Source organism: Euphorbia lathyris, chromosome 8, assembly GCF_963576675.1.
Source record: "Euphorbia lathyris chromosome 8, ddEupLath1.1, whole genome shotgun sequence".
Taxonomy (NCBI): Eukaryota; Viridiplantae; Streptophyta; class Magnoliopsida; order Malpighiales; family Euphorbiaceae; genus Euphorbia; species Euphorbia lathyris.
This window is the reverse complement of record NC_088917.1, coordinates 67012414-67039785: the sequence shown is the minus strand read 5'-3', so window position 1 is coordinate 67039785 and position 27372 is coordinate 67012414. Positions and strand designations below refer to the sequence as shown.

The window sequence follows — 27372 nt, the reverse complement described above, 5'->3', positions numbered from 1 at the left end:
TTAATTCAATTTTACTATTTTTTTAAGGAAATATCAACAAAAATTAGCCAAAAAAAATATATTGAGGTAAGAATTCATACATGGGAGCAATAATATTAGACTATTTTATATCATAGAGATAGTGGTGAGGCCAAAATTTAAATTAAAAACTTGTACACAAAATTAAAAGTTGTGTAATTGGGGTAATTGGGAGAGTAATTGAATATTGAAGAAAGTCTAAAAAATAACAAGAGTAATAATAATAAATAAAAAAATAAAGGGAGGGTCATTGGGGCCTTCTCTTATACATTGTTTGGGCATTAATATAATCAAGTATTAATGAAGTCTTCATTCACATTCCCATTTAGCTTTTGTGATATCCAATCTGCTAGATTAGCTATCACAAACGCCATAAATACCTGTTTGTTAGAAAACACCAGTTATGCATATTTCTTATTAATTGAATACAAAGCAATAGAAACGTGATGTATAACATTTGTTCTATTTTATATTTTGGTGTACAACCTTCAATTTTACATATAAAAGTGTACAATTTTTTGTGAGCTTACACTAAAGTGTACAACTAGTAATTGTGACCGGTCAACGTGCCATTTCAGCAATTCGACCTCCATAAAAGTAAAAAATTGGAGTTCTTATATTAAGCATCGGGTCTTCCATATCACTTGGAAGACTCCCAATTCATAGTTGGACACGTGTATTGTGACCCCATGTAATAATTAAAATAGTGGGGCCTCTTATAATATGCATGGGTTCATGTTACACGTGTCAAAATATGTATGGAAGGTCTTCCATTTGACATGGAGAACCGGATGCTTATAACAATTTACCCAAAAATTGATTGGTCAATGCAAAGTCAACGTGCCACGTCAGCAATTTTGGTTTTTATAGAGATCAAATTACTGACATGGCGAGTTGGCTTTGTATTGACTTGTCACAATTACCGACTGTATACTTTAATGTGAGATCATTAAAAGATTATATACTTTTTATGTATAAAATTAAAGATTATACACCAAAATGTGAAATAGAATAAAAGTTTATATACGTATCTAATTTAGCCGAGCAATGGAAGTAGAAGTACCTGAAGAGAGCCAATAATATAAATAAGTGAATAATATGGATTGTGGATTAACATATCCTCCAACATAGCAAGTGGTATGGTTAGAGATACGCCTAGAGAACTCACTAGTGGATTCGTCCAAACAACTGCCAATGCCCTGATAGATAGATATTGAGTGTGGATTAACATATCCTTGTATATGATATACCTTTTTAAAGAGTAAATTATATAAATGGTATCTGAACTTTGCCGAGTTCATACTTTAGCATTTTACATTACATTTTAATCTAAAAATATATTTCAAATAACGATGACCGGATAATTTAGTCAATAGCCAGTCAACGCAAGTTTGATGAGTAGATTACACTAATAGTACATGAACTTTTACCCTAATTCACACTTTGGTACCTAAATTTTATTTTGTCCAAAAAATACACCTAAAGTAAGAATGATTCAATATTTTAGTATATCGGTAAACGCGAGTTTGATCATTTTAAATTAAAAATTGAGATACATCACACACTCAATTAACATAAAATTACAATACTACCATTAAATGAACTAAATTTTTCAGTCAAACTCACGTTACCCGGTCACTAACTGATCAAGCATACTAAATTTTTCAGTCACCTTTACTTGAGTTATATTTTTAGGATAAAATAGAATCTAGGTACCAAAGTGTGATTTATAGTAAAATTCAGGTACCATTGATGTAATTAATTCATCAAACTCACATTAACCGGTCATTAAATGGTAAAATATCCTACATTGTTCTATCATCGTTACTTTAGATATATTTTTGAGACAAAATGTAATTTAGGTACCAAAGTATGAACTAGAGTAAAGTTGAGATACCATTGGTATAATTTAATTTACCATTTTAAAAAAAAATGAAAGTATTACGTACCAGCAATAGTCACATAAAACATTTCCAAGTAAACTGTTAAGAAGCATAATTTGTTGGAGCTCTCTTGAATGAGGAAATGTTAACCTAGGTTCTATACCCATGGCAATTAGAGGCCACCAAAGCCACCAAAGTCCAAGAAGTGAGCATAAACCTATGTATCCAAATAACTCTTGCACATCTAACTTTTCTCCTTCTTCTCCAGCAAACTTTTTAAGCAACACTGACACATTATTTTGTTTACGTTAATTAATTTCTTATTGAAACCTAATTAAAATAATTGCACATATATACAGTGGTGAATATATGATTACTCAGTTGGGGGCTGATTTTACACGTGCGTCCGTAAGAATTTATTTATTTTTTTGCTAAATCGAACTTGCTCAATTTTTTTTTTTGTATATATGCGTGTTATAATTTGAACAGTCAAGAACCAATTTTTAAATATTAATGAACAATTTTTCAAAATTAAGCTAGATTTCGTTTAATAGTCCTAACATGTAAAAAAAAGGATTTAGGAAGGGCTAAACAGGTAAAAAAATTTAAAAAATTGATTTAAGAGGGCCTACCAGGCCAAAAAAAAATTAATAATTTGGATTTAAGGAGGCCTAACAGACTAAAAAAATTAGAAATTTGGATTTAGGGAGACCTAACATGCTAAAAAAATTAGAAATTTGGATTTAGAGAGACCTAACAGGTAAAAAAAAATAGAAATTTGGTTTTAGGAAGTACCTAATAGACCCAAAATATTGAAATTTTGAATTTTGGACAAGCCTAACACGTAATGGGTCATTTTGGAGGGGCTAATTCGATACTCAATAAATTACTTTTTTACGACAAGGGGCCCGAAACTACCCGGGGTCAAGGTGGTTCCGGCGGCCAGAGGGGTTCGGACCCCAGGAACCCCCTGTCTACGCCCCTGCATATATATATATATATATATATATATATATATATATATATATATATAACTGTTGGAAATAATTAATTATTGTTAATTATCTCTTTACCTATCCTAAAATACTAACATATAACTATTAGATTTATTTAGAGTTATTTAACAACTGGTGTTTATATTTATCTATATTACGTATTGTCAATTCTAGTAAACTCTAACTCATGTATTTCTCTATATATACAAAGTTTTGTGCTCAATCCTAACCGAGAGAAATTCATTAAACAATATATCTCTATTGCATATTCAACGATAACTAACCTGTAAATAATGCATGAGTGAATGCTGATAAAACTGCATAAACATCTCCCAATAGATCATGGTTGGAGTTGGATGAAGTTAGGGGTAGTAAGGTCATAGCAACACCAAACATGCTTACAACAACAGAGAATACTTTGACATTTGTGATTTTCTCTTCACCAAGAATTGCACCTATCAAAAGAGTGAAAACTCCTGAAGTTGAAGACAGTAATGTTGTATTAGCAACACTTGTCCGACCCAATGCCGCATTCATTAGATACTGCATCCATACAAACATTCTATCACTAAACATTTTATATATATTAATTGGGTAAATTACATACATGGTGTACAACATTTGTCCTATTTATCCTATTTCACATTTTGGTTTTCAATTTTACACACAAAGGTGATCTCTCACTAAAATATACAGTCGGTAATTGTAGCCGGTCAACATCAAGTCAACGGGCCATGTCAACAATTTGATCTCTCTAAAAGTTAAAAGTTGTCCGGTGAACACAAAGTCAACGTGGCACGTCAGCAATTTTGATTTTTATAGAGGTCAAATTGTTGGCGTGGTGCGTTGACTTCGTATTGACCGATCACAATTACTGGCTGTACACTTTAGGTCTTGTTTGGATGAAGTGTAATTAAAGTAAGGTAAAGTAAGTAAGGTGTATAAAATAACTTGTTGGGTTTGGATGGAAGGTAAAGTAAATGATGGTTTAATAATGTAATTATATATAAAATTACTCTCATATCCTTTCATTTATATAAATAAAATAGAAGAAAAAGGGTAATTTTGGAAGAAAAAGATCATAACCATGATTCTCCACGGATTTGGGGTGTAAGGAAAATTACCCAAAGTTCACCTCACCCCACCTACCTTCACTTGCTGTACTATTTAATTACACCTCAAAACAAACAAGGTTAGCTCATTACACTTACCAACCGTTTTATGTGCAAAATGGAAGGTTGTACACCAAATTGTGAAATAAGATAAATGGTGTACAACAAGCATGTAGTGAGGAGGAGTTGAAGAGTTTGACCTCAGTGAGAAACCATAGGGGAGCAGTGCATAATCCAATAATAAAAGTTTGTTTTCTTGTGTTTATTTTAATCTTATTGGATCCAAAAGCATGTTGCTCAATTTCAACATCTGAATCATGTTTCAAAAACCTCACCACCCAACTTTTAATGAATCCAATAGGAAGATATACAACAAGCATGGAAGTTCCAAGATAAGTTACTGCAAATGGATGATTATATTCTTTGAAGATGCTCTGTAAAATAAAATAAAAACAATTCAATTCACTTAAAGAAAGAAGAAACTAAATATGAATATGAAAATACCTGAGTGACCTCTTCAGAAGTGACCCAAAGGATAGCAGCAGTGATGATAAGTATCAAACCTCCCTTGTATTTCAACCCCATCTTAATTATTAATTCAATAATATTTCTTCACTCTCTTTAATAAATTTTTCAAGAGAAATATTTGTTAATAATAAAGAGCATGATGCCCAACCAAAGATTCATGCCCTATTTCTTTTCTTTAGGATTATTTTAATCCTTATTTCAGGATTTCCATCAAAAATAAAAAATAATAAAGAGGGAAAAACTGAAAATTAAGGAGGAGAAGACATATCGGCTTGAGTTTGAAGAAGAATGTAAAAGGAAAGAGAGGAAGGAAAATAGAGAACTGAAAAAAGATCACAACAATGTGATGAGGGAGCATAGAATATGACACCTACACTTATTTACCCTTCATGTTTCCTTTAAGTAGAGAAACGTCTCGGTATAAAAGTACCCATCTAATCATTTAAGAGAATACTCTGGAGATCTGCAGGAGACATCTCACACCAGTCCAACGTAAAAGATCATGTGGAATTCGCCAACAACTCGATTTCCTTCCCTTAGATCCCGTTTGGTATGATGTAATAAATGTTATAATGGAATATCCATTAATGGAGGCTCATTAACATTTGGATTAACAATGTTATTTTTGTTGCAATGGAATCACAAATACATCATTTGATTTTTCTTCACAAATTGATGTAATCACCATTACATAAAGAATAAATATGAATCTTTATTACGACTAACTCTTGTATTTTTATTATTAATACTTATTATGGACAATTCTTATTAAATGATAAAACAAAAAAACTAGAAAAACAAGAAAATTGAAAAACACGAAAAAATGAAAAATTCGAAAACGCAAAAACACAAATAACGAGAAAAAAAAACAGAGCTTGCAATTCATGTTTTTCTCATTTTTCACGTTTTCATGTTTTTTTTTGTTGATTTTAATTGTATAAATAAAATTTTATTAGTATATTTAACTAAACAAATATAAATATCGTAATGGTAATTATATTTCATCAAAGAAAATTTAATTTGTCAACCAAACATAGTAATGGAATTAATATTCCATTCCATTCCATTACATTACAAGTTGATTACATTACAACTTTGATTACATTACATTGCATTACGTCATACCAAATGAATTTTTAGAAAATGTTGAAAAACCAAGATAATATAGACTAGATTTTCTTTTTTCTGTTTTTTTATCCTTTAAGTCCAAAATTTGAGGACATTACAGTTCTCTTAATGTAACACCTCTTTTCATCAAAATAAGTACTCTATTAAATGTAACACCTCTTTTCATCAAAATAAGTAGTCTATCTATTTATTTTAAAAAAACAATTGAAAAAGAATAATAATAAAACACAAATTTTTTTTCCAAAACAATGAAATGCCTACTCTGTTCTAAAGAAATATAGCTTTTTACATGTCACAATTTTATAATCATCAATACTGTCACATATTTTCTTATATGGCTAAAAGGAAAGGAAAAAAATAATAAAATAAATAAACCTTAAGAGTGTCCTCCGCCAACACCAACTACCTAATTTATTAAATTAAGTGACATACAAACAAAGTAAATAGACTCATTTGTACTGTCTTGTATAGGAGCACATAGTCGATTAACTAGTCCATTAACAAAAATCATTAACCAGTCCATTTAATTTGGTTAACCTATTTACTTCGATCGGTTAAATAAATATCAATCCTAAATATGGCGATTCCAGATACTAGCCGAGTTGACACAAACGTCACTAATCTTTTATTCCTAAAAGTGGCGACGGCAAGGGATGAGCTGCCTACTCAGTAAATAGTTATTTAAATATATAGTGCAATCACATACGCATATAATAGTCTTCTTGCATTTAAATTTATTAGTTATCAAGCAAACAGTCCAATAATTGATAAATCACTATTAATTTATTCAAAGGACCCTGTTTACTCTAGTTTAGTAATACACAATGGTTGCTTGACCAATAAAATCATATACTGGGATACCATGTTGTAACAAATACCCGGTACCATGTCTCCTATCTCTAGGTACCCTGTCGTAACAAATACCCGGTACCTTAACACCCCATCGTAACAAATACTTGATGTTTTATATTTCACGTGATCACAATATTCATTTTTCTCAATTCAGCCGCTACCATTGAATATACTATCCTAAATAAGCTCTTATTCTCATAATTTTCCTGTCTTTAATATTATCTAAAGTTTATCAACTGTATCATAATCAATTTCCATTCTATCCCCAATAAGTCTCGATCTAAAAACTATTCATGTCCTCACAACCATCAATATCAAATTCAATTCATTTACGTCACCGTAGTCACATGTCAAACATATAAATCAAATCAATAAGCAATTATTACACCAAGTCAAATATAGCACCCAAACATACAAGCACATATATTATATATATTTAATTAACCACTTACCTCTAACAGCAAAGATAAATCTAACTAATCAACTAACTCCTCCAATATACCCTCCACCGGTTCGTCACGTCCTATACCCTCCAGCGAACTCAAACCATCTGTAGACTCGTTATCACCGAAGTAGGAAAACAAGAACACTATGAACAGACAAAGAGCAGGAAAAATTATCTTTTCAACAGTCAGGACTCTAGTTTCTGAATTTGACAATTTCATTCCATATAAATAGAACTCAAAGGATATGTCTTTTCACGAACGAACACGACTGTACACGAATAGAAACGACTGTTCACATACGAACATGACTGTTCATGATAGACACGGCTGTTCATGAAATGAGGTGTTTGTTGGTATTTAAATTAATATATAATTTTATTCAAAATTTTCCAATAATAATATAGACTAGGTTTTCTTTCTTTCTGTTTTTTTACCCTTTCACACTCTTCTAAACCCTATATACGTGATCTATAATTTATTTTATTTGGAAGGAATAAAGTATCATTATTATAATAAAATTAGAGTCCTTTTACATTAGGTTCTTATTTCCTTTCCACCCAATTCACAACTCTTTTTATTTATTTATTTATTTTATAAGGCTTTATTCCTTAATCATATATATAACAACTAACTACATAATCTAAATTTATTTTGTCATTTTGACTAATTTATTATTCTAGGTCCAAAATTTGAGGACGTTACAATTCTCCCCCCTAAAAGAAATTTTATCCTCAAAATTTATGTATACCTGCAATATCGAAAAGATGCGGATATTTTTATCTCATGTGTTCCTTAATCTCCCATTTAGCTTCACGTAGCGATTGGTGGTGACCCAAATGAATTCTCAACCAATGTAATCGCTAATCTTCTCAGCTTCCTCATTTGTGTTTCTAATATTTCCACTGGTTCCTCATTATATGACAAATCCTTGACTACTTGAATCTCCAGTGCTGAAATCACATGATCCGACTCAGATCAATATTTCCTCAATATTAACATATGAAAAAAATCATGAATCTGTGATAGTTTCACCGGTAATGCTAATCTATACGCCAATGGTTCAATCCTTTTCATGATCTCGTACAGACCGATGTAGCTCATACTCAACATCCCTCTTTTTCCGAATCGAACAATCCCTTTCCAAGGTGAAACCCTTAAGAACACATGATCTCCTACCTCGTATTCCATCTCCCGACGGTGCTTATCAGCATAGATTTTCTGTCTATCCTGCGCCGCTTGCAGACATTTATTTACTGTATCAATCTTTTTTACTGTCTCTCATACCAACTCAGGTCCTTCTAGCTGTCTCCTACCCTCCATATCCCAATAAACAAGATTCCTACACTTTCTTCCATACAATGCTTCGTATGGTGCCATCCCAATCTAGAATGAAAGCTGTTGTTGCAAGCGAACTCTATCAAATGAAAATGCCTATCCTAATCTCCCTGAAAGCTTTACGCACAAGCCCTCATCTGGTCTTCTAATGTTTGGATAGTATGCTCTGACTACCCATCTGTTTGAGGGTGAAAAGTTGTACTAAAATTCAGCTTCGTACCCAATGCTACCTGCAGACTACCCAAAAATTGAGAAGTGAAATGGGGATCCCTATCTGATAAAATAGAAACTGGAACAATTTCACAATCTCATCCCGATATAACCTTGCTAACTTGTCCAAGGGATCAGTTTGCCGAATTGGCAAGAAGTGAGCAGATTTAGTTAAACGATCCACAATCACCCAAATAGCATCATGTTTTTGTAGTGTCCTAGGTAATCCAGCAACGAAATCCATGGTAATCCATTCCCATTTCCAAGATGGAATAGCCAAAGGTCGTAATTTCCCAACTGGTGCTTGATGTTCTGCTTTGACTTGCTGACATATAAGACATTTAGCCACAAATCCCGCAATGCCTTTCTTCATAACCCGCCACCAGTAATGTGGCCTTAATTTTTGATACATCTTCGTAGTGCCTGGATGCATAGCATATGGTGCATTATGTGCATCCTTCATAACCTCAACCTTCAACTCACCCAGTTCAGGTACACATACTCGACTTCCCATCAAAATCATCCCATAATTTCGAATTGAAAAGTTGGGCTTCTTCCCCTGTTGGATCTTCTCCCTCACCTTCTGAAGGTAAGGATATTGAGCTTGCAATTCCATAATCATATCCCCCAACATTGGCCTTAGTTGCAGTTTAGCCATTAATCCTGTCACCTTATCGACACTTAATCTTACATTCATAGACCTTAACTCCACTAATGATGTCGTATTATGACCCTTCATACTTGCAAACACCTGAGAATTATTCCTACTTAATGCATCTGCTAAAACATTTGCTTTGCCCGGGTGATAATCAATGGTGCAATCATAATCCTTCAATAACTCGATCCACCTCCTCTATCTCAAATTCAACTCCTTTTGAGTAAGGATATAGAAGTACTCATCCAATCATCTAAGGGAATACTCTGGAGACATATAGGAGGCATGTCACGCTCGTGACAGTCCAACGCAAAAGATCCCGTGGAATTCGCCTAGTCAACCGCTCAATTTCCTTCCTTTAGAGAATGTTGAAAAACCAAGATAATATAGACTAGGTTTTCTTTCTTTCTGTTTTTTTACCCGATAATATAGACTAGGTTTTCTTTCTTTCTGTTTTTTTTACCCTTTCACACTCTTCTAAACCGTACATACGTGAACTATAATTTATTTTATTTGGAAGGAATTAAAGTATCATTATTATAATAAAAGTAGAGTTCTGGTACACTAGGTTCTTATTTCCTTTCCTCCCAATTCACAACTCTATTTATTTATTTTATAAGGCTTTATTCCTTAATCGTATATATGACAACTAACTACATAATCTAAATTTATTTTTTCATTTTGACTAATTTATTATTCTAGGTCCAAAATTTGAGGAAGTTACACTTGAAGTCTTGACACTACTTCATAATCCAAGCATGGTGATGATGCTCAATAGAAGTCACATACATGTATTAATACAATCAGTGAGTCAAGTTCCAAGACCACTTTCTTGTAGCCCCTATCCCAAGCCAAGCGAAGGCCTATAAAAAGCCCCTAGAGCTCGATTAACATAGAAGAACACACTCTTAAATTTACCGTGAAGCCCCCTAACTAATGACCACAAAAATCTCGTATAAGGCCTCCAGCAGAATCCAGCCCTGAATATCTTTTGCTAGATCCATCGCAATTCACCTTAACCCATTCTAAACAACTTTAATTCTTCAAAATTTTCACTTTGAAATCATTTAAGTGTTGTTTGGTTAGAAGAGGGAAAATGAATTTTTAGAGAGAGGAAGCCCCATAAATGATGATTTTGGAAAATAAAAATTAAGGTTTCATAATAAATGTCATTCTAAACAACTTTAATTCTTGAATATTTTCACTTTGAGGTCGTTAACGATCACAAGTTTAGTTGTCATAGTGGTAGAAAATTTAAAGTTGAATGACTTTTATGTTATATTTTGAAATTTGGTGGTCATACCATGAAAATGAGTAAAGTTCAGTGGTCATGGGTGTAATTTACCCTTTCTTACAGGATAAATAATGAAAAAATTACAAATTTTTACCCTATTCTACAATGACATATACATTTATCTTTTTTTTTTCATTCCCACCTAATCTTAATCCCTCCCATATATAGTAATTGATTCACCAATTTTATATAATTATAGAACTTTAATTTACGACATAGATTTTGTTTCATTAAAAGAATAAAAATATCTCAAAAATTACTAATTTGAAGTACAACTATATAAAATTGTAAATATGAACTTTTATCTCTAATAAACTTTAAGGATAAAATGAAAAAGAAAATGCAATTTTGATTCATAATAATATTTGATGTGGGAAAACTTAGAACGCATCTCGTAAAATGTAGCTCAAGACTGAGGTACCCTGCAATAAGACAGTAATAGAGGTCAAAGGGCGGACCGAGATCTAGTGATCCCGCTCTGATACCTAAGTTAGTAGCGTTTTGGGGATGAAGATGAGAATAGTAAAATTCATTAGGGTAAGAGGTGAGATATCTTGAATGTACAATATTATTTTATAAGGCTCCATAGGTATTTATGGGAAACACTAATTTTTGTGCTATAGCTGATGCTTCATACACGTGTTGGGAATTATTAAGAGTATATTGCATGGTAGGACCTTTTCAATTTGACATGTGCTAATCGTAAGGCATAATAATTGGAATGTCAGGTTTTGGGGGATCAACATGACTATTTCATTAGTCTACGCGTCCATACGATTATCCTTCCATTATTACTCTTAGTTGGGACATGTGATTAGTCTAAATTGCATGTTTGGTTATTTTCCTATTACAAGATCCTGCTTTCAGTCGTTTGAAGTCTTTAGGACTTTATTTGTACTTTATTTCATTTTTAGTTCGGCGAATCAAAGGTCTGGTATCCTGCCTTATTCTATTATTTTTTTAGAAGGGTCCAACCATGTGTTATAGCGAATGCCTTGATTGTTTTGTGGTAATGGTTACTCCATTCCCTTTAGAACGTGAAATTTACTACCCCAAAATGTGCATAGGTCAGAGTGAGAAGCGTGGGAAAGTAAAGAGGTTTGGGTAAATGTGTCCTTCCTAACAGATGTTTTCCAATTATTAAGTATTGTTATATTTACTAATACTTCCAATTCGCTTCTTATTTATTATTTTATCATTAAAATTATTAAGTATTGTTATATTTACTAATAGTGAGATGAGAGAGAGGCTCCTCAGAGCATCTTTAACAACCTCTTAGTTTGGCTCTTAAGTTAAAATTTGAGCGTGAAGAGTTAAAAATCAACTTCAACATCCTCTTAATTGCTCCTCAAATTACTAAGAGTCATTCCACCATCTCTATTAATAGAGAGTCTTCCACCACTTTTAGTACTTTCCTTATTTCATTTTTTGTTAATAATTTATTATTGAGAAGTTTTTCTCATCTCACTATTGGTAAATGTAACAATAATTAATAATTTTAATGATAAAATGATAAATAAAGATTGAATATGAGGAGTATTGTTGAAGATGATATGTATTAGTCGCTCCTCAAATAACTAAGGGTCAATTGTTTATATTATTTTTAGAGGGTGGACTAAAAGTCTATTGGAGATGCATCTCCAACAATATCTTAATTAGGCTCTTAAGTTGAAATTTGAGGGGGGAGAGTTAAAAATCAACTCCAATAGTCTTTTATTGACTCTTCAAATCACTCAGGGGTCGTTTGGTTCGCATAGGGGTAATGGAAAGGAATCCAGAAAGGGAAACAAGGGGAAAGGAAATGAATGATCCTGAATTCCCTAGTCTGTTTGAATCTGTCCAGGAAAGGGAATGCAGAACCTTTTGATTCCCTTTGTGGCTGTTTGGTTCAAATGGGGGAATCAACCTATTTTCATCATTTATTTTTATTTTTTAATAATTAACCTATTTATATGATTAAGCCTGTTCCAAATACCACTCATTAATTAAAAAATTCAAAATATCACTTCTTCAAAATGTCAATATAGACTACAAGCATCACAAAAAATATGTCCAAAATAGGTTATATGCCTACAAAATATAAGTCATAAACATGTCAAAGTTCATACTAAGAAAAAATGCAACCTACACTAGTCATTTTAAGCATAATGACACTTTGATAGCTGATAGACATCAAGTATCTCCGCTGCCATTTTCACCAAGAAGACCACACTGTTCTCTCCACAGAATTCATATTCTTCTCATCATCCCACTTGAAACCACTTACATTTAGTATTTGAACAATAACTCTAAACTTGGTATCAAGTGTTTTAAGCCTTAAATCAATGTGTGGTGAAGCTTTCAAACCACAACCAGGAAGTGCCTTCCTAATGACCTCCTCTGTTCGAATCATTTATCCATTTCTAAATCCATTTTCACACTTCTAATGTGGATCAGTCGCTAAGTCAGATAAAGCAGCTACAAGAGCTTTATCTTCTACTGAAGTCCAGAAGCGTATATTTCTTCCTCTTCAACCTCCACTTGAAATGCTTTCATCCATCCTACTAAAACATGCAAATAAAACAAAGTAAAAAAGTTCAAATAAAACATACTAATACAAGTCCAAAAAAGGAACTAATACAAATCCAAATACAACAAGATAACAAAAGTTCAAATAAAACATACTAATACAAGTCGACAAAAAGGAACTAATACAAATCCAAATACAACAATATAGCAAAAGTTCAAATAAAACATACTAATACAAGTCCAAAAAAAGGAATTAATACAAACACAAAATGTTCCAAATATCACGAAAAATCATAAATTACTCAATGATTTCTAGCTCTCCAGTTGTTAAACATGCTTTGAGCCAATGAATTTCTGAAATTTGTCCATGGGTCAGATACATCAATGGAGGTTATGTACTCATACCTGTCATCTTCATCACTATCATCACCCTCAACCTCCTCAAGCAATCCAACAGACATTAAGTATTTCAACTGCCATTTTCACCAAGAAGACGTTTACTATTCTCATCGTACACTGTTCTCTCCATAGAATTCATATTCTTATCATCATCCCACTTGAAACCACTTACATTTAGCATTTGAACAACAACTCTAAACTTGATATCAAGTGTTTTAAGCCTTGAATCAATGTGTGGTGAAGCTTTCAAACCACAACCAGGAAGTGCCTTCCCAATGACCTCATCTATTCGAATCATTTATGCATTTCTAAATCCATTTTCACACTTCTAATGTGGATCAGTCGCTAAGTCAGATAAAGCAGCTACAAGAGCTTTATCTTCTCCTGAAGTCCAGAAGCGTTTATTTCTTCCTCTTCAACCTCCACTTGAAATGCTTTCATCCATGCTACTAAAACATGCAAATAAAATAAAGTAAAAAAAGTTCAAATAAAACATACTAATACATGTCCAAAAAAGGAACTAATACAAATCCAAATACAACAAGATAACAAAAGTTCAAATAAAACATACTAATACAAGTCGACAAAAAGGAACTAATACAAATCCAAATACAACAATATAGCAAAAGTTCAAATAAAACATACTAATATAAGTCAAAAAAAAAAGAATTAATACAAACACAAAATGTTCCAAATATCAAGGAAAATCACAAATTACTCAATGATTTCTAGCTCTCCAGTTGTTAAACATGCTTTGAGCCAATGAATTTCTAAAATTTGTCCATAGGTCAGATACATCAATGGAGGTTATGTACTCCTACCCGTCATCTTCATCACCATCACCCTCAACCTCTTCAAGCAATCCAACATCATCAAACACTCCTTGGAGCATGTATCTCTTTACCAAGTTATGTAATAAAGCGCATGCAAGCACAATGCGACCATGTGTATCGAAACTAAACCAAGAAGGGCTTCTAAGAATTCCACATCTTCCCTTAAGTAACCCAAAGCATCGTTCCATTATGTTTTTAGCTGATGCATGCCTTAAGTTGAAATACTCATCATCGCTTTGAGGTTGATAAGGACCACTATTCCACTCTCTAAGATGATAAAGATGTCCTCTATATGGTGTAAGGAACCCATCTCCATTAGTATAGCCACTATCATATAAGTAATAACAACCTTTACACATAAAAAACTATTTTATTATACGCTTACTTATTTGAGTTTGACTCAACGAAAATACCTTTGTTAATGAAATTACCATTTGGCACTTTTAAACCATTAGTTTTAGAGATAGCATCTCGAAGAATATGACCATCATGTGCTGAACCCTCCCAACCAGGTAAGACATATATAAATTTCATTTCATATGAGCATACTCTTAATACATTCATTACAAGGTTACCTTTTCTTGTTTGATGTTTAGATCGATCCTTAGATGGTACACTTACACTAATCATTGTACCATCAAATGCACCTAAGCAATTCTACAAAGAAAAAAATATTTTAGATCATATAGTTCTTCTACTAACTTTATGCAACAAGAGTTTGCTTGTTGTACCTTGAAATACTTCCACATATCATCATCAAAATCCTATGGTATGAGAGTAGGTTTCTTAAGCAGCACATCATGTAACTTCAAGATTGCATTAAACAAGCATGAAATTGTCTAACAGTTTCACCACTTCTATAAAAAAAAGTGTACCAACATCTCTAACCATTTCAAGAAGTGCACCAAATGTTCGTCGATTAATACGAAGAAAGTTTCTACACAAAGTGTCACTTTCACTAATCATTCTATTCAAGTTAAGCAATCTCATCTTTCTTCTAGTTTGTTTATCTTGTCCTAGACGTTGAGAATTATGTAGCGTTTTCTAACTGTGTATCGTATCAAATGTAGCAATACAACACAATTAATTAAAGTAACGATGAATCGAATGAAGTTATAAACTCTTCTCATTCTTAAGGAACGACCAATGTGAGTCATTTCTATACAAAATAATATTATCAAGACCATGTGAAGTTATATAACATCACTAAAATGAAGTATTGAATGAATGTGTAAACTACTTCATCCAATAATCCCAAACTCAATGTGAAAAATTGAACAAAAGATATATAATGTCACAAAAAAAGGCTTTAATGAATAAGTCTATAAAAATCATATAATTACTAAAAAAAAATTAATAATTACTATTAAGATTGGTTTATTAAGATTGGTTAATTGATCTTTTATTGAATTTATGTAATTATTTTGCACTTAATGAACTAGTTTACAAATAAATAAGCTAACATGGAAATTGAACAAGCAACCATAAGATTTTGCATATTAGCAATGTTTTTAATGATTATTTTATACATGAACTATTTTACAAATAAGGTAAGGTAACATGGTTAATTATAAACTTGTAATTGGGTTTAATTCATTTAGGTCAAATTCCATTAACACCTTAACCTAATGTAAGACCATGCATTTCATTTGATTTACCAAGTGACCAATCACATGCACTTGTATGTCCCAAACTCCATAAGCCCCATACCCATTTTCGGCAGACTTCTAATTCATCAATGTTAACAAATTATCATTTGGGTACAAAAAGAAGTTAAATCATCTTATGTTTATCCAAACAAACGTCAAAACACTTTGCTACTTTTGCTTGAAAGGCACACAAATCAAAAGTTTGGTATATTAATAGTGACTTGCTGAAGATATATAACAAAACTAGCCAAAATGGAAATATCATTGAAAGATCATAACAATTACAATTGAGAGTATAAAAAGCTAAAACAAAATGAAATATCAGCAACAATATCAAGATTAGACCCAAAAACAGAATTAGCAATGGAAACAACACCAGGGTTTTGGCTACTGAGAGGAACAATAGCAACGTCATTCCAGTGATCAGTATTTCTCTGGTAATGAACCAAACCCACAGGAAACACAAAAACAGAAAGAAAGAGATTGCAATTGAAATTGTGACAAAAACAAATAAACTCATAAAAAAAGAGGGTTTGGCAGAAAGGTTGAAAAAACTCAATCCACAGGTTTGAAGAAACTCAATCGAGAAAAGAATTGAAAAAATCCAAAATTAATACAGAGGGTTTGAAAAAAAAAACTCAATCGGGCACAGGATGAAGGAAGAAACATACAGTTTCGAAAAACCTTCAATCGAGCAAGAGATGGATGAGAGAGATAAAGAAAACTTAATAATAGGATGAAACGATGTTGAGGGACGGCCAGAGAAGAGAAATCAAACGGTGTTGATGGATGGTCGATTTTGAACATGTAGGGGAATGAGAAAGAAAAGGAATCCATGACCCAAGGGGGGTAGGGTACTCAACTTAAGAGAGTTTAGGGTTTACCTAAAACTAAAAATGGGTAAAAGGTTTCATTATTTTGACCAACCATGCATTTTTTAAGAAATATATCAACAAAAGCAACTCATTTTTTGACTTTATGATGAGGTTTGGTAGGAGACTCATTAAGCAACGCGGTGGGGAATTGGTTGCAGATATCAAACACAATCCAATAAACTAATATTCTTAAAATCCGTATGAAAATGGATTTAAAAAATGAGCAGCTACCAAGAAGAAATTTTATATATTGGAATTGAATGGTTAGTGTTTTGATTTGAGTTAGTGTTTTGTATGTTGCAATTGAGTGGAACGAATACAAATAGAAAGGGCTTAAATTTTTTATTAATCATGGAAACATTAATAAGCAACTATTTCTGAAATGATTATGAGTGGGAACATTATTAAAAAATGAGCAGCTATTATGAATGTTGGAATTAAATAGAATGACTATGAATCAAAACATTATTAGTCATGGTTTCAGCGTAAAAAATTATAATAACCATATGCAGGTGCAATTCAGTTCATCATCTCAATAGGTAGGTTCAATCCTTGTCACAATAATATATAAACTAAATGTAAGTAATATAGGAAAAAAAACATGTGAAAGGTATTTGGTAAGGTTGTCGCTATGACAATTGTCATTGCTGGGTCTTGATCAGTAATTATCATTTTTGGCACATCACCAGGCATAGCTTCCAAAAATTGTTTAAATAACCACACAAAATTATCAGAATGTTCCCCATTCAATAAAGCACAAGCAAAAACAATAGTTTGCATGTGATTGTTGACCCCTAAAATACGCGCAAATATCATCCCATACCGATTGGTGTTGTACGTAGTGTCAAAAACGATAACATCATTATAAAATATGTACCTCCGTCTCATCATTGCATTAGCCCAAAAATAACGCGTATTTTTTTTATCATCGTCCGCATCAATCTTGAAATAAAATGAAATGTTTTTTTGCCACCTCCAATTCTAAATATTCATGCAACATATCTCCATTGCGTCCTTTTAACTTCAACCGCTTCTTTGTTTCATGATTATACAAATCCTTCTATGTGCACCCGAGATTTTCCATCCCCCCTGCTTGTTCCTAGAGAAAATTATATTGCTGATGTGTAGGTATATTCACCATCGACAGTTGTTCATTCAAGGATTTTGCAACATACGAAACTTGGTGATGAGACCGTAGGAATGGTGTTTTTGAAGGGGTTAGCAAAGGGTGATTGTGATCCTTGTTAAATGTTTTCACCGTAAACAACTGTTTTTTATTTCTCACGACCACCAATTTAGTGCTACAACCAGCTTTGTATTGACCCCGACGCCTTTTGGCATCAACATCACTAAAATTTTTGGATTTGCCTTCATTTGAACATACATATTCTTTCCTCATCATTTCTCCAGTGCTCTTTTTAATCTTTGACGAAGACATTCGAACGCTAAATCCAACTTTTTTGGCATAAGCATTATAGAATTTATAAATATCATTTAATGTTTCAAATTGTTTTCCTTTTGTTGGCTTAAGTTGATCGCTTATAATTTCGTTCTCGGGATCTTGATCCCCGTCAGACTCTTTGTTATTCATAATATTATTGCTTAAATCTTGAATATGAAAGGCAGAATCATTGTCATCTTCCATCTTTGTATAAAAAATCAAACGATTATTCAAACTCAATAACACAAGAAATCAAACGACTATTGATCTTAATCTCAGTTAAGAAATCAAATGATAAATAAAATTAAATAAATCTTAAATTGAATAAAATTAAATAAAGTTTGAACTACAAAAAAAGAAAGAAATCAAATCATAAACATAAAATTAAATAAAGTTTGAATTGCATAATAGGCATTACACATTGAATTGCAGAAAAGGAAAGAAATCAGACCATAAACATAAAATTAAATAAAGTTTGAATTGCATAATTGAATTGCAGAAAAGGCAAGTGATCAAAAGATATAATGATGCGGACATCTTTTCAACAAATTCCAAGTACAGGTTAGGGAAGTAGCAAGGTAACAAATTTCGTCAGGTATGTGGGGAAAGTGACTCAGAAGAGGAGGAAGACACACTTAAAGTTCCAGTATATCTTTTTCTTTTAAGTGTATCTATCTGGGCGGATCTCTTAGACGGATATCCTTTGATGGATCTCTTCGATGGATCTCTTCGACAGATCTCCTTTGAAGGATCTCTTCGATAGATCTCCTTTGAAGGATCTCTTCGAAGGATCTCTTCGATGGATCTCTTCGACGGATCTCCTTTGATGGATCTCTCCGATGGATCTCCTTTGATGGATCTCCTTTGATGGATCTCTTTGGTGGATCTCCTTTGAAGGATCTCTTCGACGAATCTCTTCGATGGATCTCTTCGATGGATCTCCTTTGATGGATCTCTCCGATGGATCTCCTTTGACGGATCTCCTTTGATGGATCTCTTCGGCGGATCTCCTTTGAAGGATCTCTTCGATGGATCTCTTCGACGGATCTCCTTTTACGGATCTCTTCAATGGATCTCTTCGATGGGTCTCCTCGACGGATCTCCTTTGAAGGATCTCTCTGATGGATCTCCTTCGACGGATCTCCTTGACGGATCTATTCGATGGATCTACTTCGAGGTATCTCCTTCAGGTATCTACTTGGACGGATCTACTTCTGAGTATCTATCCGATGTATCTCCTCATGTGTATCCTTTGGGGTTACTTGCTCACCAAGGAGACTTGAGATTACTTACCCACTAAGGAGAATTGGGGATTACTTGCTCACCAAGGGGGGACAAGTCTGACACCAGCCTGTCCACTATATTTACTGTTTTTCCATTACTAATTGTTGTTTTGTCATTAGCTCTTATTTACTAGTTTGCCACTTGTTTTCCATTATCCCACCTTACCCCTTTAAAGTTTATCTATTTAGCTATAAGTGACCACCCTTTATGGTAATTTCATCTTTAGGTCTTGGATGATATAAATTCATCCTTTCCATTGTAAGAATGACAACTTTTTATCAATCAAATTATATCTTCTCTTTGAGAGTGTTTTTAGGGTTCATCCCTCTTAATAATGGGGATTTCTAATTCCTTCAAGTTTAGCTTGTAAATCTGGGGGTTTCACGGCTCCTTCAAGTTTAGCTTGAGAATATCTTTGGTAGTTTACGATTGAAAACTATCGCCCGTTACCCGATCTGCATCAGTTGGTATCAGAGCCGATCGTTTCCTGATCCAAAACTTCTTTCGACAATGGTAGCCACTGATAAGAGTTTTGAAGAATGGAAAACCGAGGTTGAAGAGATGGATTTCAAGCTTGCAGAAGCAAGGAGAAAGACAATAGAAAATATGGAGCAAGAAAGGATGGAGAATCTGCAAAGAGGAACCAGAAGCAGCCGAAATAGCCGGAGACGACAACGTCGAGCCCAACAAAAGCAAGAAGGAGAAAACACTATCTCACCTCCTAAAGATTCATACCAAATCTGTCCTCTGTTGCGCAAGGGATAGGTAAATCCAAAACTTTCAGTTCTTGATGTGGAAGTTATGGGTAGGCCTATTACTAGTGAGGATTTGGTTGTTTATGATGTTGTTAGTGATTTAAATTCTCATTATGGAGTTGTTGATAATGAATTTATGAATGAGGCTTTAAATGTATCTGTGAATGGGGAGGAAGAGGGGATAACATGTAGGAACTTTGAAGAAGTTCAAATAGAAAAGGGTGCGTACTATGTGTTTGATGAAATGCCCCATAGGAAAAACTTCACTTGTATGCTTAATGAGGGTGATAACCTTAATCCTAAAGAAGTGGATGGTGACTTTGGGCTGACGAATCTCTTTAAGGCGGATGATGAATTCATTTTATGTGTGGAGGTTGATGGCTATGGTGATGGGAGATATATTGGTGGATCAACGATGCTCACATGTAGAATGTCGTTTAAGTCGGACGACTCGGTAAATGGAGTGGTCGGCTTGAACTATAAGAAGGAGCGGATGGAAGCGAGAGGTCGTGGGAAAGATTGGGTGGAGGGAGAGGAGTTGTACGAATTTGAAAATAATCATGAAGGAGGTGAACTCGAGTGGAAGATTGATAGAGAGGAGGACCATTATGAGAATGAGCTAGATAGTAGCAATGAATTTGAGTATGATGATAATGGGTCCAGGAATGGGATTGAAGGGGAAGAGAATGATGGTGATGATGAAGATGATGAAACCTATTATGATGAAGATGAGCATCTGATCACTGAGTGGAACCAAAGTGAGACTACTTATGAAGATGGGGAGAATAGATTTCATTGTGATGATGAGTTAGAGGATGGTGAGTGGCGCCAAAATGAAAATACTTATGAAGCTGATAAAGGTAGGTTTTATGAAGAGGAGTCAAAGAACATTGAGTGGAACCAAAGCGGAGCTCCTAATTATGAAGATAATGAAGATAGGTTCTACTGTGATTATGAGTTGGAGGACGTTGGATGGAGCCAAAATGAGTACACCTACAATGACGACGACCAAGAGCTTCATAGAACACTTGACGAATGGGAAGAGCAGTTCGAGTGATAAAGAGCATATGGTCTGCTGGTGTTTAAAGGCAAGTGTGATCCTATTTCTTTTTTTTAAGAAAGAGTGTATGATGCGGACATCTTTTCAACAAATTCCAAGTCCAGGTTAGGGAAGTAGCAAGGTAACAAATTTCGTCAGGTATGTGGGGAAAGTGATTCAGAAGAGGAGGAAGACACACTTAAAGTTCCAGTATATCTTTTTCTTTTAAGTGTATCTACCTGGGCGGATCTCTTAGACGGATCTCCTTTGATGGATCTCTTCGGCGGATCTCCTTTGAAGGATCTCTTCGATGGACCTCTTCGATGGATCTCTTCGATGGATCTCTTCGATAGATCTCCTTTGAAGGATCTCTTCGATGGATCTCTTCGACGGATCTCCTTTGATGGATCTCTCCGATGGATCTCCTTTGACGGATCTCCTTTGATGGATCTCTTCGATGGATCTCCTTTGAAGGATCTCTTTGATGGATCTCTTCGACGGATCTCCTTTGATGGATCTCCTTTGACGGATCTCCTTTGATGGATCTCTTCGGCGGATCTCTTCGATGGATCTCTTCGACGGATCTCTTCGACGGATCTCCTTTTACGGATCTCTTCAATGGATCTCTTCGATGGGTCTCCTCGACGGATCTCCTTTGAAGGATCTCTCCGATGGATCTCCTTTGACGGATCTCCTTGACGGATCTATTCGATGGACCTACTTCGATGGATCTACTAGATGGATCTACTTTGAGGTATCTCCTTCAGGTATCTACTTGGACGGATCTACTTCTGAGTATCTATCCGATGTATCTCCTCATGTGTATCCTTTGGGGTTACTTGCTCACCAAGGAGACTTGGGATTACTTACCCACTAAGGAGAATTGGGGATTACTTTCTCACCAAGGGGGGACAAGTCTGACACCAGCCTGTCCACTATATTTACTGTTTTGCCATTACTAATTGTTGTTTTGTCATTAGCTCTTATTTACTAGTTTGCCACTTGTTTTCCATTATCCCACCTTACCCCTTTAAAGTTTATCTATTTAGCTATAAGTGACCACCCTTTATTGTAATTTCATCTTTAGGTCTTGGATGATATAAATTCATCATTTCCATTGTAAGAATGACAACTTTTTATCAATCAAATTATATCTTCTCTTTGAGAGTGTTTTTAGGGTTCATCCCTCTTAACAATGGGGATTTCTAATTCCTTCAAGTTTAGCTTGTAAATCTAGGGGTTTCACGGCTCCTTCAAGTTTAGCTTGAGAATATCTTTGGTAGTTTACGATTGAAAACTATAGCCTGTTACCCGATCTGCATCATATAAATTTTGAATTACATAAAAGGCAAGAAATCAAAAGCTAAACATAAAATTAAATAAATTTTGAATTGGAGAAAAGACATTAAATATACAATTACAGAAAAGGCAGGAAATGAATATGAACAAAATCACTGATATATGAAAATCCTATCAGAAATGTGTTTGATTAGTATATGAATATCCAGAAACGTGATTATTATATGAATTAACAAACAAATCAATATGAACAAAATCAAAATTTCCGATTTTTATCAACATACAAAAACATGTATCACTGATATATGAAAATCCTATCAGAAACGTGTTTGATTATTATATGAATATCCAGAAATATGATTATTATATGATTATCGAACAAAATCGATATGAACAAAAGCAACATCACAAAATCGATATGAAAAACTCACCGATTACTAAAACAAAATCTCTTGAATCAATATATGAATTCCAAGAATGGCCAAATTTCACATGCATTTGAGAACCCAGTTGTCATACAAGAAGTTTCAGTTTTATTTTGAAATCAACCCAGTAAACAAAATCGTTCAAGGTAAGAATTAGAGAGAGAGAGAGTAATAACTTGAAAGACTTAGAGAGAGAGAACACAGTCTATGTTTAGGAGAAGGAGATATAGTTAGGATTCTAATTTAATTAAATTAGACTGTTATTTTTTAGCAATAGGAATAAGCTTATTCTTCCCTTAGAATAAAAAGTAAGAGAATCCCTCTCTATAGCATTCATGGTCTAATTAGCTTTGGTACTGTATAATATTAGGGTATTGAGCTTCAAATTTTGGAGTTGTATTCTGAAGGAGAAAGTAAATATAATTATTTTTACACTAGCAGAAAGTCTTGCAAGTGGTTGAAATTTTAAAGTTAGATGTTTATTTATTCAATTTTGCTTCATATTAACTTCATCCAAAGTACCATCGAGTTACCCTGATATGCAAAATGATGTAGATCGGTTTTATCTGAGAGTTTTAAACCGTAAACTCACAAAGGCTAACAACTTATCTAGCTAAACTAGAAGGAGTGGATCCTAATTCATGGACTAAATCCATAGGAATAGTGAAATCCCCATTGTTGAAGGTGAAAACCTTAACAAACTTCACAAGGAAGAAGATATATATTTGATTTCATAAAAGTTAACCTATTACAAAGAGAAAAAGATGAATTTATAGAATCTCAAAAACCTAATTGCCAAATTACAAAAAGGGTAAACTATCTACTAATTACAATACAAATATAAAGGGTAAAGTAGGGTTAATGGTAAAGGGGTGGCATGCTTGTAAATAAGGAGTGGTAGAGTTGTAAATAGGGAGTGGTCCCAAGTATGGAGAACTTGGGGATGAAGTATTCTTCAGCTGAAACACGCCCCGCGTGTCACGTACTACGCCCCGCGTGAAAGCGTCTCTGAGTTTGAATGCTCCGAAAGTGGTCTTGCACGCCCCGCGCCTGAGGAGACACGCCCCGCGTATGAGGAGACACGCCCCGCGTATGAGGAGGCACGCCCCGCGTATTAGGAGGCACGCCCCGCGTACATGAGCTCCTGGAACTGGTTCTCTCCGAAGGCTTGATCCACGCCCCGCGTACTAGACAACACGTCCCGCGTGGACTGCCCATGTGACCCCCTTCTCGCGTGGTTTCTTCCTCTCTCTCGGCCCCGGATTCACGCTCCGCGTGTCCTCTCTCACGCCCCGCGTCCAGGGACAAGATGTCCTCATCATTCTCCTCTTCTTCAAAAGAGTTGGACCCCAACTCAACTATAGAACAAGACTTGTGCTCGGTAGGGGTTAGCCACTCCATATATTGTCGGCTTCTTCCTCTCGTTATGCACTCTTCCCACACCTCAACTCGTGTCCTGCCCTCGGTGCTCATCCCCCATAAGACTCACCTCAATATCCGACCGACATCGAACGGAATATCTCGACGGAGTTGATCAAACCAATCCGTCCCAATGTCTTGGAAGCTCCTCCACACTCCCACGACATGTCTAACCGACCAACCCCGGATCTCCTCTTTCTCCACTTCACGAACATGGACATTAATCACAACTTCAATCCGCTCATAGCCGACATCAAAGGGGATGTCCCGACGACACTTGTCATCCCACTTCGTAGTGATCCCAAGAACACTTGTATCTGCTCCTTCTTTGTGTTGGGTCAACAATCTCGCGGCTTCTCGAGTCGCCTCATCACTAACTTGGCCACTATCCCGCCGTTCTTGAATCTCTTCCATTCTCTCTACATCACCCGGACGGCCATTCCCATTCACCAAATACTCTTTGAAGCTCACTCTCTTCACCATCACATCACTCCTCATTGACTCCTCATAGGGTTGATGTCCCCCCAACAAACATAACATATATCCCAACACATGCACCTCAATCAAGAACAAAATAACAAGTTCCGAATTTACCAAGTGAGAGGCTCGGTTCATTCCTAATGTGCGTGTGCTAAGAATCTCCTTTCTTCCTAGAGGCGTCACAACATACCCTTCATCCGTTTCCTTTAAGCTCAAGCGACTATGAGGAAGACATAGCATACGACCTCCCGGATCCCATACAATGTCACGTGGTATCTTCCCCAAAGGTAGAATGCCCCGTGGTTGTCCGTTGAGAGACACATACTCCCCATCTTCGGACGTTGGTCCCACGTCTCCACTTTCCTCCATTCCCTTCCGAAACTCTCGCTCATAGTAGTCAAGTTCATCGTCATTAAGTAGCTCAATTTCGAAGTTTCCTTCTCCATCAATCTCCTCTCCTAGATCATCTTCTCCTTGACCATACACTATTTCACTTCCCTCTCCATCCTCATTCCGTCTCTTCCGACGACCTATCGTTCCCACGTGCTTCTCTCTATAGCTCAAGCCGACTATCCCACGTGCTAAGTCGCTTGACTCAAAAGACATACTACCACCCAACATGGTAGAACCACCAACATCTCTCCCATCACCATAGTCATCAATCTCCACACATAATGACATTTCATCATTCTCCTCAAAGAGATTAATAAGCCCAAGGTCACTCTCCCCTTCCTCAAGAATAATACCCCCACTTTCATCACACACACAAGTCAAATTATGCTTAAGGGGCATTTCATCAAACACAAAAGGAGCATCCCTTGCCACATGGGTTTTCTCATTCTTAGCACACACAAAATCAGCCTCCCCCATGTTTTCACCTACAACCATCCCTTCCTCCTCATCCATAAATGAATTTAAATCTTCCTCCACAAGTTCATTATCAATAAATTCACAAGAAGAATCTAAACCCACTTCAACATCACAAACATCCAACTCCTCCCTAGCAATAGGACTATCCATAACTTCAACTTTAGAGATTGGAAGTTTAGGATTTACCTTTACAATATGTGATGGAGAAAAGATTGGTGATGGATCTTTAGGAGGTAAAGTAGTGGTTTCCCTTTGGAGCCTCCTCATCTCTCCATGCTCCAAGTCCTCCCGTACCTTCCTTAGTAACTCTTCACATAGGAGCTCCGTCTTCCTCAGCCCGGCTCTAAGACGTTAAGGTTGGTGATAAACTCGGTTGAACCATAGTCGAAAGAAGTCTCCGTTCAAGGAAAACGATCGGCTCTGATACCAAATGATGTAGATCGGTTTTATCTGAGAGTTTTAAACCGTAAACTCACAAAGGCTAACAACTTATCTAGCTAAACTAGAAGGAGTGGATCCTAATTCATGGACTAAATCCATAGGAATAGTGAAATCCCCATTGTTGAAGGTAAAAACCTTAACAAACTTCACAAGGAAGAAGATATATATTTGATTTCATAAAAGTTAACCTATTACAAAGAGAAAAAGATGAATTTATAGCATCTCAAAAACCTAATTGCCAAATTACAAAAAGGGTAAACTATCTACTAATTACAATACAAATATAAAGGGTAAAGTAGGGTTAATGGTAAAGGGGTGGCATGCTTGTAAATAAGGAGTGGTAGAGTTGTAAATAGGGAGTGGTCCCAAGTATGGAGAACTTGGGGAGGAAGTATTCTTCAGCTGAAACACACCCCGCGTGTCACGTACTACGCCCCGCGTGAAAGCGTCTCTGAGTTTGAATGCTCCGAAAGTGGTCTTGCACGCCCCGCGCCTGAGGAGACACGCCCCGCATATGAGGAGGCACGCCCCGCGTATTAGGAGGCACGCCCCGCGTACATGAGCTCTTGGAACTGGTTCTCTCCGAAGGCTTGATCCACGCCCCGCGTACTAGACAACACGTCCCGCGTGGACTGCCCACGTGACCCCCTTCTCGCGTGGTTTCTTCCTCTCTCTCGGCCCCGGATTCACGCTCCGCGTGTCCTCTCTCACGCCCCGCATCCAGGGACAAGATGTCCTCATCACAAAATGATGAAAGTGATTTCATTAAATTGATCTATGAATTAATTTAGAAAAAGTTCTATGTTACACTAGACATTAAATTGATCATGAATTAACTTAGCAAAAAAAACCTTATATAAGCTATCTGTTTTTTCTGGTGAAAAATATAATTGAAAATGCTAACACGATAATAATGAAAAAGACACTTCTACATAACAACATATATTGAACTTAAGATTTCCATACTAAATCATTTTTAGACGTGTTTTTATTGTATCTCTAAATTTCCCCCAAGTTATTTTTTTTATTAAGGCACTGTTATTTTCATATATCTCTTTTCTTCTAACTATTTAAATTTACATTCATAACTCTTAATGATTTCAACTTGATATTTTTAATTAAATTTACATTCATAACTCTTAATGATTTCAACTTGATACTTTTAATTAACAAATATGTACCTCTTATTCTTTTCACTC

General features: G+C 35.0%; 1 protein-coding gene across 1 annotated transcript; it reads right to left on the bottom strand.

Moving 5' to 3' along the window:
- Positions 1-264: 264 nt before the first annotated feature.
- LOC136203694 (uncharacterized) lies at positions 265-4612 on the bottom strand. The gene is made up of 6 exons (XM_065994895.1): positions 4513-4612; positions 4209-4442; positions 3181-3439; positions 1968-2187; positions 1082-1217; positions 265-398 (listed from the first exon to the last, which is right to left on the bottom strand). Exons 1-6 carry the CDS (start codon positions 4591-4593, stop codon positions 309-311), a joined length of 1020 nt encoding a protein of 339 aa, XP_065850967.1. The 5' UTR covers positions 4594-4612; the 3' UTR covers positions 265-308.
- Positions 4613-27372: the final 22760 nt, after the last annotated feature.